The sequence below is a fragment of the Lepidochelys kempii genome, chromosome 1, assembly GCF_965140285.1.
Source record: "Lepidochelys kempii isolate rLepKem1 chromosome 1, rLepKem1.hap1, whole genome shotgun sequence".
Taxonomy (NCBI): Eukaryota; Metazoa; Chordata; order Testudines; family Cheloniidae; genus Lepidochelys; species Lepidochelys kempii.
The window spans coordinates 49,772,405-49,785,266 of record NC_136380.1 but is presented as its reverse complement, the minus strand read 5'-3'; the positions used below and the strand labels follow the sequence as shown (position 1 = coordinate 49,785,266).

The following is a 12,862-nucleotide window of genomic DNA, read 5'->3' as shown; positions in this document are numbered from 1 at the left end:
GGTAGTGATGATGATAAAGCGTATCAGGTTCTTCAACAGCACTGTGGGATTTCAGTGAGGCTGGGGTATCACATGGGAATCCCACTCCTATGAAGCAGTTTTTCAGTAATTTTGTTTTCTTTCAGAGGCCATTCCCCAGAGTGGTACAACAAGGGCTTTGGACATTTGTGTGCATCAGAAGTTGCCAGGATCAGAAACTCATTTCAACCTCTCATTGCTGAGGGACCAGAAACCAAAATCTGAGGAAATATTCCAGGAATGTGTGAACCTAAAGCAGAGTATGGTAGACAGCAGAAAGACCCAAAGCAAAGGTTTGAGTAAGGTTTTAGCATTCTCTGTAATAGAAGTCTGACCTGATGTCTGTACAGTGGCAAAACAGGGATTTCACAGGAAGGCCTGCTCATTCCAGAGACTTCACCCACCTATTGCCCCATCCCTTGTATGTTAATTTCAATTACTGAAAAAAACCTTTTTTTAAAAGCTTTTATCATTGTTACTTTAAAATTAGACTATTACCATTACTTGTGTGTTGCAAAATTCTGATATTTAAAAGCTTCTAAGAAGCATATTTTAATTGTAAATAAACCATGTACAGTATGTATATACTTATCTATGTATATTATATATATATCTATATATGTATATGTAAAGTAATTATTTTGTATATAATTTAGTGCTTTCTAGAAGAAATCATCTGCATCAATTTTGACCTTATATGGACCTGTTCTTGTTGCTTGTTTCTCAGTGTTTCACAGCTACATAAGCTGTGTTTGTTATTATCGCAAGGCTATGTGACATAATCTGTGTGATATCTCACAGAAAAATGGATGATTGGCTGTTCTCGTTTTTGTTGTGTGTGGGGGTGTGTAAACTACAAGAAGGTACATAGAAATAGATGTAGGGAGTTTAGAGGGGATAACTGTGTGTTTAAAAATAATGAACGGCGGTTCACTATCACCAAAAAACACTAACATGGACATTGTAACTGGTATGCACATTTTGAAGACCATTTACAATAAGCTGTAGGAAGTTTGTGACTATTCCGTGATAGCTCTTGAAAACTTGTCTGTTGCCTTAAACAACTAAGTAAGTATTTGCAGTTAGAGGACCTCACCATTTGTAGTAGTAAAGCGACTTCCTCTATTAAGTCTAGGGCAGTTCAAAGGAACGTTGCAGAGGGTAACCTTAACTGTTCATCTGTTCATCTGGAGTCAAACTGGCAAGTTATTAAGGGCCACCACTCTGAAACCTTTCTTTTAGATTTCTGGCTAAGTGTGTACTTAGGGAGCTGTTCTTTCCTTCTTCTGTCAAGATATTTAATTGTTAACCAAAGTCCAAAGCAGAGTTTCCACCAGAGATGGACCCATATGTGCAGCTAAATATCACACCTTTACATATATTTTCACTATAAAGAGTAACTAATTCTTGGGAAAATAGCCTTTTTGGGAAGTGCGAACATTTTCATTGTATGCACTGCACTGATCTTAGCTGTGGCACCCATTCTGCTTCTGTTGACAACAATGGGAGCAGGAGAAAATCTACTGGACCATTTCATTTTCAGGGACTAAGTGGAAGAATGCTTTAAAAATGTTTGTTAGCTATGATACAGGGTTTTTGTTTGTTGTTTTTTTTTTTAAACTAACATAAGATCAAAAATGTAATTATATACATGACTCCGTTTAAAAAAAAGCACAGGTCTATTAATACAGCACTCCTTCATTACTCAGATATTTGTTCACCTTGACTTTATTTATTGCTGCATTAGCCAGTTTGGTCATTCATAACCAGTGTTTTAGTTCACTTCTTTAAATGAATTCTACCTACATTTATTGTGAGTTTTAATCTATGAGATTTATCATCCTACTAGTAGCTACTGAGATTTATATCATGATTCCGTGGTGCTGGAGTAATGGCTTCACACAGTGACTCTGCGAGTACTTCGAATCTGCTTAGATTACATCTGTTGTGTTGTGTTTGTTGTCAGCAATGTGCAATTATATTATTAAGAAGTATTAGAGAGATATGAGTACCGAGATACCTTCATATGCCTCCAAATATCATAAGACAGCTGTATGCCACAGTAACCAATCCTGCCATTCTGACTTGTCATTTTCCAGTGATGGTGGTTCAAGAACATAGGATTTTCCATCCCGGATTAGATCATTGGTGAATCAAGATCAGTGTCCTGCTGTCAGCTGTTATCACTACTGTAAGATTCAAGAAGGCATGCCCCCTCATAAGGCACATAGCCACCTGAGCAGTATTTTACATGGAGAGGGACATTTTTGCTGTCTCCGAACCCCCGGCACAGCCTATTCCCTGAAGCATGAGAGTTCAATGCCCTTATCGTACATGAGCTTACAGAAGTGAATACAAGACTGCCTGTGTATTAATCAACACAGAATTATCCAGACACTGGAAACAAATAATTTGTGGAAGAGAAATGTAGCAAACCAGGACAGGTTGTCTTATCCGGGGATAATCAGTTGGAGGAGTTGCCAAAAGCCCCCTATTATAATTACAAAAATGGTAGAGGACCCCTCCTGGTTAGGGGGGAACAGAAGCTTTGCAGCTGTACTTGCAGCTTCTCTTAGCCATATACTGATTAAATACATTTTCTTTTAAAATGTGCCTTAAGGCACATGTCTACCAGTCAGACACTACAGTATGTTGTATTAAGTGTTATGCTGCCATTTGGAATACAATATGACAACCACATTTTGAAATATTATACTCATATTAATACCTCATATTTTTACCTCATTTTTTGGTATCAGTCGTAGATAAGTAATTGCAGAGGTGAATAAGTTTGCATACATTAAAGCTTCAGAGTTCCTTTACCTCTGTGTGTTCATTATTTCTATGTTGGAACTGGAAACAAACCTGGAGCAGCTCCCTCCCGGCCAGTGCTCACACACCATGAGAGCTACAGTGATGTGAGCCTTGCTAGTGGAATGCCTAGAGGGCTTCAGTACCAGTGAGTCTAATGTCTTAGGTTTCTCAGCCCTTACACAAAATTATGGTGATTTTCCCGCCCCCTCCTCTTCTCCCCATAACCATTAACCCAGTAGTTAGAGCACAGTGTTGAAGTCCCCACCCTGCCTGATGTAGAGCAGGGACTTGGATCTCCCACCTCTCGGATGAGTGCCCTAACCACTGGGCTACTGTGTCATTCTTACTCTCACTGTGGGACCATGAATATTTAATTACTTATACAAAGTTGCACAGCTTCAACAGGTGAGATTCGTCCAGGATGTGGGAGCCCTGGCTGTCAATGCCCTAACCGCTGGGCTAAAGGTTATAAGGGGGACCCAACCATTTTATTGTGAGAAAGCACCCAGTCCTGTAACTCCAGCAGAGGGCTGACGGGTGCAAATCCCACCTAGAGGGAAGCGCTTCCCTCCAGCCTACTGCAGGGCTCTAGATTTCACTAAGTGGTAGGGTACACAGCGAGGGCGGAGCATCAATCCCTTTAAAGGACAGGGATTTTGCCTCATCCCCTCACCTCCACATTTCCTAGTAGCAGCTCTCTGCACAGCATGCTGGCTTTTGGGAATCCCGTTCTTGGGCACGTAACTCTCCCCTGCAATGTAGCAGGAGCCTGATTGGCTAAACATGGGGCTCCATATTCCACTATGTGGCAAGGCAACAATGAGGCTAAGTCCCCCGCGGCTCCAGTCCTAAGAATCTTAGGCTGCATCTGTTCTTTAAAATACAATACTCAACCTTGCAAGTAACCAAAGAACTCCTCTTATTAATATGTGTTCCTGCCACCTAGGGCTGTCAAAGACCTAGGGCAGGCAGGAGTGGAGCTAAGGAAAGCGTTGGAGGGACAGGGCTTCATAGGAAGCAAAGTTCCAAGCCCCACAGAGGTTGGCCTGACACAGATGTCTCACCTCTCCTGCTTAAGATGCTGGATTAGGGCCCCACTCTGACTTCCCTTTTTTCACCACGCCACGCATGATGGTAGCACAGCCCCTGCTTGCCCAGGCTGCAGGTTGTTGGCTGCACTCTTTGACTTCACCACGAAACATATGGGATTAACTAATGTTGCTTCTCATTGTTTCGCTCACACCTGCTTCCTCCCTTACTGGTTTCCTCATAAATGCCCTTGCTTTCACAAGATACTGGTATAGCAACGGTGCTAATGATGTGAATGAAGTAGACGCATCCAGGATTAAACACTCCATAGGAACAGTTTAAAGTGCTATGCAGGGAGTCATTAAGGATTTGTGGGAGTTAAAACTATCATGTCTGTTGAGCCTTTAGCCATTTCTCACGGCAGGTCGACACTGCCACTTAAGTTGATCTAACGTATGTCATTCAAAGCCCTCCCCCCCCGAGCGACACGACCTAAGCACTGTTCACACCAACGCTAAGTCAGCAAGAGACACGCTTCCGCCTCTCACGGAGGTGGAGTAATTATGCCAATCAGAGAGCGCTCTCCCGTCAGCATAGAGCGTCTTCACCAGACCTGCTACAGCGGTGCAGCTGCATTGGTGCAGGCAGCAGAATCAGTGTAGGGTTTCCTCGCGTAGGCCTGCCCTCCGCTTCCTTTTTATTTTAGAGGAGCTCCACGCAAGGCAGGTTGAGGGCCAGGACACATTCCCAGACAATGTAAAGGTCAGGGGCTGAGGGAAGAAAAGGGGCATAGGATGTGCTTAAGCACTTTGGCCCAGCTCCTCAAAGTACTTCGGCGCTTAAATATGTTTGAGGGGCTGGCCTTTGATCTTCCTGAGTTTTAGTTGAGTCCTAAAGCCGGGGGGGGGGGGGGGGGTCACAGGCCAAAGACAGCTGCAGCTTGGAACACAGCAGCAGTGCTGTACCTGACGTCTTTGCCTGAGCAGTTTGTTGCCACCTCAATTTAAGAAAACAGTCTTGTGTACAATTTGTAAATAACAAAGAAAATACCTGATTCTGCATTACCAATTTCTGCTGCAAGCAGGGAACCAATCTAACAAGCCCCCAAAATCTCCTTCCTCAGCGCCACCATATATAAAGCCTCACTATGTTATCTTCACAGCAGCAGACACCAGCCAGAGTTCATTTTTTGTAAACAAAACATGAGAGTCTGCAGAAGCACAACAAAGCCAATCACAAAACCCTGCAATTGCAGACGCTGCAGTGCCTTTTGCACCTGTTCACAGCCGCTCAAAGAAAACACTGAAATACAGCTCATACAATAGGCACAAGTGATGATTTGCTAGCACTTGCCTGACCCCCCCCTTGCAATTTATGGGCATAAAGTGGCTGAATGGCCATCTGTCCCTCCTCAAGCAATTCCTACTCTTTTCTTGAGCATGGTAAGAATGACTCCCTTTCCTTGACAGCCTGCATGCCAAATTAGCGTTATCAGTTTTAAAAGGGGGCACCATAGATCAGTGGCCCTATCAGCAGCACCTGCTCATCCCACTGGGCACGCAGAACAAGTGCTGGCTAGGTGCTTACTTACTGCTTTACACTGAACAAGCCTAAACCAATCATACTGATGCAAAATTGGGCCTTTTCCCCTCTATCGCTTGTGTAGCATAGGTGCAGTATGTGGATTGGACTGTCGCACGCAATACCTATGTCGCACGCAATACCCAATACCCATACTAACTTTATACCCATGTTGCCATTCTCAAAGAACGTTCCCAGTGAGCCGATGGGAGTTTGACCACAGCTGAGCACGTTTGAAAACCTCACCACACCCTTTGACTTGGCAAATAAAGTGACTCCAGCCACTCAGTGTTTTAAAACACATTTGCACTGCTTCTTGGACAGAGCTGACCTGTCGGGGGGGGGGGGGGGGGGGGGGGAGGAGGGGAAAGAAAGGCTCTACACGGCTCCCCTGCTACTGACACAGCAAGACCAAGCTACAATGACCAGCGAGAGGGAGGCATAGCAAGGGTGTCAGAAGTAAGCAGGACAGGCAGGGAGTGAGCCCTCGCTGCATGAAATAGGAAGGGAGGAGAGTACGAAACAGACAGTAGCCTGTCGTTGGAAGGATTAAAACAAGTCTCAGCTTCCCCGGCCACCCATTCATAGAGTTACTATGTTTCAGGTTCCCAAAAAAAGGGGAGGGGAGAAGAGCTGGGGAGAGGAGGAGGGGTACAGTTGGGGGAGCTGGAGTGGGTACCTGTGGTGGTGGGTACTCACTGGGGGGCATTGTCACTCACTCTTACAGTGGCAGGGGAGGTGGCACAAGCCTAGGACACAGCCCCAGCCATCAATCAGTGTAACCCTACAGAACCTGCTCCACAGGGCTGAGAGCCTGGGCCTGGGTGGGCAGGATCCTGCAGCTGTGGCTTGCAGGGGACTGGACCAATCAATTGTGGATGTAGGGTCAGGACCAATCAGGAAGCAGACCAATTGGGGGTCTGGCTGAGCTGCAGCTTGTCTGCTCTATAAAAACCCTGGACATTGCCTGTTATTTGGACAGAGAAAGGCAGCTCAAAAAAAGAGACTATGTCTGGGAAAAGCCGGACATATGGGAACATGCCCCATTCAGAGCCGGAGTGAGGCAAAACAGGGCTATAGACCCACCATGACATGGGCCTCCATGTGGTCCCGCTCAACCCATTGCCCCAACCCTGCCTAAGTTATGGTTGCCAGATGTTCAGGTTTTGACCGGACCCCCCAGTCAAAAAGGGACCCTGGCGGCTCGGGTTAGCACCACCTACCTGGCGGTTAAAAGCCCAGTCAGTGGTGCTGCGGGTCTAAGGCAGGCTAGTCCCTACCTGTCCTGGCACTGCGCTGTGCCTCGGCAGCTGCCAGCAGGCCTGGCTCCTAGGCTGGGGGGGCCCATGGGGGCCCTGAGCACCAGCTCTGCACTCCCATTGGCCAGGAATCAGGACCAATGGGAGCAAGGGGGTGGTGCCTGCGTGCAAGAGCACAGTGCGAAGCCTCCTGCCTTCCCCCCCGCCCAACTAGGAGCTGGACCTGCTGGCCGCTTCTGGGGCGCAGCGCGGAGCCAGGACAGGCAGGAGGCCTGCCTTAGACCCGCTGCACCACTGACTGGGAGCCGCCTCAGGTACGTTCACGCCCCCCAAACCCCAGCCTCGAGCCCCACACCTGGAGCACCCTCCTACACCCAAACCCTTCATCCGTGGCCTCACCCCAGAACCCGTACCCCCCCTTCACCCCCAACCTGCAGCCTCCTGCAGCATGAATCCCTCGGCTCCACCCCCCCCAACCCGGAGCCCCCTCCTGAACCCCCAACTCCCTGCCCCACCCCAGAATACCCCTCCTGCACGCTGAACCCTGATTTCTGGTCCCACCCCGTTACAGCTCTCACCCCTTTGTGCATCCCAACCCCCTGCCCCAGCCCAGTGAAAGTGAGTGAGGGTGGGGGAGAGCGAGCCGGCGAGGGCGAGGGAACGTAGTGAGCGGCGGCCGGGAAGGGGGTGGAGGCTAGGGTGTTCAGTTTGGGGCAATTAGAATGTTGGCAACTCCCGCTGAAGTGGCGATGGCAGATGGCTGGCCCCCTTCTCAGAGGGGCAGGGGCAGCAGCATGGGTCCCCTTAGAATCCTGGAGCACTAACACAGGCCTTCCTCCTCTTCAGAGCATGTGGGGAGCCCCTTTTTCACTGCACAGAGGCAGAGTGGGCACCAGGAGAGGCCCCGCCCCTTACCCCACAGCTGGAGTGTCGCTGTTTTGGGCTGAGCCCACTGCATTCCCTCCCGCCACCCACACAACTCTCTGTTGGGTGGGGTTTCCCCACCCTACACAATGGGGCTGGATCTTAACACTCCCTTGAGATGCATGGGGCAGCTCACACCTGCCCACACTAGTGTTTCAGGCTCTCTGCAGACTCAGGCAGACATCAATGCCTTGCTTATGATAGCTTTACATTCCCAAGCTTCTCGCTGCAACCCTGGGGGCTAGTTTTCATTTTTACAAGGTTAGTTTCTGAGCTACTGAGCTTATCACACTACTGCAGGGGCTGGAACGCAAGCACAAACCTATACCATCTGCATATTAATCTTCTGCCTTCCTCCCCTGCCCCACCACTTCATCAGTTCTTGCCCCATTCCAGCTCAGACAATTTAGTTTTCAGCCCCCCCTTCTTCCAAACCTTCCCCCTTCTCATCCTCTACCACCAATTCTCATCCTGACCCTTCCCCAGCATTTCATTTTCTACACCTCATGCCCCTTGCATTAATTCTCAGACTCACAGACACTTAGAAGAAGTCTGCTACTCTCCTCCTCGCAGGGCTGAGGAGTTTCTGGTAGTGGCTTTTCTTCCCCAGCCCAGTGCCCAAATCTTCACTGCACTCTTCAGATTTGAGAGCAGCAGCGAGCCAGCAGGGGCAGCCTCAACCCTCAGGGTAGGAGAGAGGGTCCTGCTGGGAGCCAGACCAGGTGCTTCAGACCCAGCAAAAACAGCTGCTCCTCAGCTAGCTGCACCACCAAGAAGAGCTTCCAGCTCATGAGCAGGGGGCCGTGGAGAGAGCATTAGCTGCTCCTTGTGCTGAGGGACCAGGATGGTACACAGAACCTGGAGCAGCTCTGATTAGCTGCCCTTCCCCAGCCTTCAGCTATGCTTCATTATTGCACTAGTGTGACTCAGAAACGTACACACCGAAGTTTGTCTACCGTGCCAAAAAATAAAAATCTGGGCTTGGAGGGACTTTGTTTGCCAATGGGGAGGAGATGAAAGTAGTTTTTTATATAAAACAGAATATGCCCATCTTACACTGTTAGCATGTCACCAGAGCAGTATGATATGCAAAGCCAGTCAGACACCAGAACAATGCACAAGTCTGGGCCCCCAGCCCCTCTCTGCCCCGTATGGCTTGCTGCACTATCCTCTTACTCATTAAGGACGCCAGTTGTACAGCTGCTCCACCTGCAGAATGGCTGCAGCATTGGTCCCATAACCAGAGTAGAAGGCTTTTTGTCCCTTCTGCTTGGCTTTCCAGCTTCCCTGACTCCTTAAGGATCAGCTCCCTTTCCAACAGGTACAGGGAAATAGAACATTCTGGTCAGACACCTTCCCTGGGCCACTGCCCACCAACAGCACAACTGTTCCCTGGCCTGGCTCAGGAACTGAACTGAAATCATTCGGCTCATTACACCTAAGCTGCTGCTCCAAACTTGGGCAGAGAAGAGGAATATGTGCAGTTCCAATAGCTCCTTCCTTTTCTCCAGTAGCCACGCTGCCCTTTGGCAAGCCACGTGGAGGCCAATGGGAGCTGCGGGGGTGGTGCTTCCAGAGCCTGCACCCCTTTCCGCACTCCCAACCCCCTGCCCCAGCCCGGAGCCCCTCCCACACCCTGAACCCCTCATTTCTGGTCCCACCCCTAGTTGGAGCCCTCACCCTCACCCTCTCCCACACCCCAACCCTCTGCCCCAGCCTGGTGAAAGTGAGTGAGGGTGGGGGACAGCAAATGATGGAGGAAGGGGGAAATGGAGTGAGTGGGGAGCAGGACAAGGGTGTTCGGGTTTCTGCAATTAGGAAGTTGGCAATCCTACCCGTGGACCTATAGCCAGGACCTTATTCTGCTGCTCTGACTGCACTGCAGCGTCCCAGCTCAACAGGGAGTGAGCCACTCATCTACACTGGCCCTTATCTCACGCTCACACTGGTGGTACCTGAGTGCCTCTATACTACATGCAGTGTCCACAGCACAGCCATCGCATTTCACAGCCCAAAGTGAGTCTCCACCTGCCCTCTCTTTCCCTCCCGCCTTGCCCTCACTGTGAGCCACCTCCCAGTGTTGCCAAATCACATCCCAGGAAGCTTGCTTAGCACAATCACCGTGACAAACCTGGCACTCAATCAAAAAGATGTCTGGAGGCTCCTCTAGATCTGAAATGACTTGTTGGCGACTCCAGTTTCCTGCTCCTGGAACTCACTGAGGGTAAATTTGAGAGTTACAAGGTAATCCAGACTGCCTTGAAGTTTTTTGTAGAAATATATATCAAATAAATGTTCTGGGATTCTCTTAAAAAAAAACAAACCTGTCATGGAACCCAGAGCAACTTCCTATTAGCTATAGCTGCTGGGGTGGAGCTGCATGCTCACCATTCTGTCTGAGATAGGGGGACAAAGCCTGCTCAGGAGAGTGTGTTTGTTTTATTAATAATCTAGCTGTAGCCAGAAGGCTAAGTATAGTTGTCATGATCGGTGCTAGCGGTAACATTGAGCTTCGTTCATAAAAACCCTGGCTTGCAGTGGCTGAAAGCTACCTAGAAAAATGAAGAAATGTGTGTGATACTTCCTTTATGTGCAGAGTTCCGGACACAAATATAACTGGATCAGAGCTGTTCCTAGAGAATGATGACAGCTAAATGTGTCTAGTATGGAAACCCCATCACCATGAAACGGGATGAAGAATCTTGTTCGCTAAATGTCTGGAATGTTAAAAGGCATCAGAAGACAGAAACAATAACATAGCCAGATGGAAAAGGTTGCTCATATAATGACCAGGTTTATCTGTTTGGAAAACAGCTACTCAAAGACTTCAGAAGAGATTGCTGCTGTCTGAGATAACTGAGGTAGATTATTGCCTCCAGCAGCATCCGCCGCAACAGCTTTTCTATCAGTTCATGGAGCATGGAACAAATCCTCACAGAAAGCTCTACACAATTGCCACCAAGGTTAATCAACAGCAGGACAAAATCTCAGTGTAAAGTCATAAAGGTGCTAGCTCTTCAGTCAGACGACTGAACTGGGATCTGCTTCCTCTGCAGTAGCTTCTAAAGAAACAAGACTATTTTCCCTCTGCCAGTGCAGTATTTCCACGGAGACCAGACAAAGCTTTTTGATTCTTATGAAAACAACAAGAGCACAAGTTTAGAGCCTCCTTTTGAAAATGTGGTCCCTGAGCCTTAAACAGACAGAGACCTAACTACCACAGGGGCCTGCTCTGGCTTGATCTGCTGGTACTCCTTGGTGATACAATTATAGAATCATAGAATATCAGGGTTGGAGGGACCTCAGGAGGTCATCTAGTCCAACCCCCTGCTCAAAGCAGGACCGATCCCCAATTAAATCATCCCAGCCAGGGCTTTGTCAAGCCTGACCTTAAAAACCTCAAAGGAAGGAGATTCCACCATCTTCTTAGGTAACGCATTCCAGTGTTTCACCACCCTCCTAGTGAAAAAGTTTTTTCTAATATCCAACCTAAACCGCCCGCACTGCAACTTGAGACCATTACTCCTTCTATCATCTGCTACCACTGAGACCAGTCTAGATCCATCCTCTTTGGAACCCCCTTTCAGGTAGTTGAAAGCAGCTATCAAATCCCCCCTCATTCTTCTCTTCCGCAGACTAAACAATCCCAGTTCCCTCAGTCTCTCCTCATAAGTCATGTGTTCCAGTCCCCTAATCATTTTTGTTGTCCTCTGCTGGACGTTTTCCAATTTTTCCACATCCTTCTTTTAGTGTGGGGCCCAAAACTGGACACAGTACTCCAGATGAGGCCTCACCAATGTCGAATAGAGGGGAATGATCACGTCCCTTGATCTGCTAGCAATGCCCCTACTTATACAGCCCAAAATGCTGTTAGCCTTCCTGGCAACAAGGGCACACTGTTGACTCATATCCAGCTTCTCATCCACTGTAACCCCTAGGTCCTTTTCTGCAGAACTGCTGCCTAACCACTCAGTCCCTAGTCTGTAGCAGTGCATGGGATTTTTCCGTCCTAAGTGCAGGACTCTGCACTTGTCCTTGTTGAACCTCATCAGATTTCTTTTGGCCCAATCCTCTAATTTGTCCAGGTCCCTCTGTATCCTATCCCTACCCTGCAGCGTATCTACCACTCCTCCCAGTTGAGTGACACCTGCAAACTTGCTGAGGGTGCAATCCACGCCATCCTCCAGATCATTAATGAAGATATTGAACAAAACCAGCCACAGAACTGACTCTTGGGGCACTCCGCTAGATACCGGCTGCCAACTAGACATGGAGCCATTGTTCACTACCTGTTGAGCCCGATGATCTAGCCAGCTTTCTATCCACCTCATAGTCCATTCATCCAGCCTATACTTCTTTACCTCGCTGGCAAGAATACTGTGGGAGACCGTATCAAAAGCCTTGCTAAAGTCAAGGAATAACACGTTCACTGCTTTCCTCTCATCCACAGAGCCATTTATGTCGTCATAGTAGGCAATTAGATTAGTCAGGCATGACTTGCCCTTGGTGAATCCATGCTGACTGTTCCTGATCACTTTCTTCTCCTCTAAGTGCTTCAGAATTGATTCCTTGAGGACCTGCTCCATGATTTTTCCAGGGACTGAGGTGAGGCTGACTGGCCTGTAGTTCCCAGGATCCTCCTTCTTCCCTTTTTTAAAGATGGGCACTACATTAGCCTTTTTCCAGTTATCTGGGACTTCCCCCGAGCGCCATGAGTTTTCAAAGATAATAGCCAATGGCTCTGCAATCACATCCGCCAACTCCTTTAGCACTCTCGGATGCAGCGCATCCGGCCCCATGGACTTGTGCTTGTCCAGCTTCTCTAAATAGTCCCAAACCACTTCTTTCTCCACAGAGGGCTGGTCACCTCCTCCCCATGCTGTGCTGCCCAGTGCAGTAGTCTGGGAGCTGACCTTGTTCGTGAAGACAGAGGCAAAAAAAATCATTGAGTACATTAGCTTTTTCCATATCCTCTGTCACTAGGTTGCCTCCCTCATTCAATAAGGGGTCCACACTTTCCTTGACTTTCTTCGTGTTGCTAACATACCTGAAGAAACCCTTCTTGTTACTCTTAACATCTCTTGCTATCTGCAACTCCAAGTGTCAAAGAATCAGCTTCCCTTCGACAAACCTGTATTTACAGTGGTGGCCACAAGAGGGTGGAATGAGACACCATGGGTGTTTTGTTTTAATCAGGCCATCCCCATCTCCCTGAATAGGAAAGCTGCAAAGAGTTT

General features: G+C 48.2%; 1 protein-coding gene across 8 annotated transcripts in view; it reads left to right on the top strand.

Annotated features, from left to right (window-relative positions):
- Positions 1–2,834, top strand: part of STARD13 (StAR related lipid transfer domain containing 13) — a 491,362-nt gene extending 488,528 nt beyond the window's left edge. For all 8 annotated transcript variants that reach the window (XM_073341692.2, XM_078852676.1, XM_078852678.1 and 5 more), the window contains one exon: positions 126–2,834. In XM_073341692.2, coding sequence (XP_073197793.1) covers positions 126–243 — 118 coding nt within the window. In that variant the 3' untranslated portion in view covers positions 244–2,834. The remainder of the gene's footprint in view (positions 1–125) is intronic.
- Positions 2,835–12,862: the final 10,028 nt, after the last annotated feature.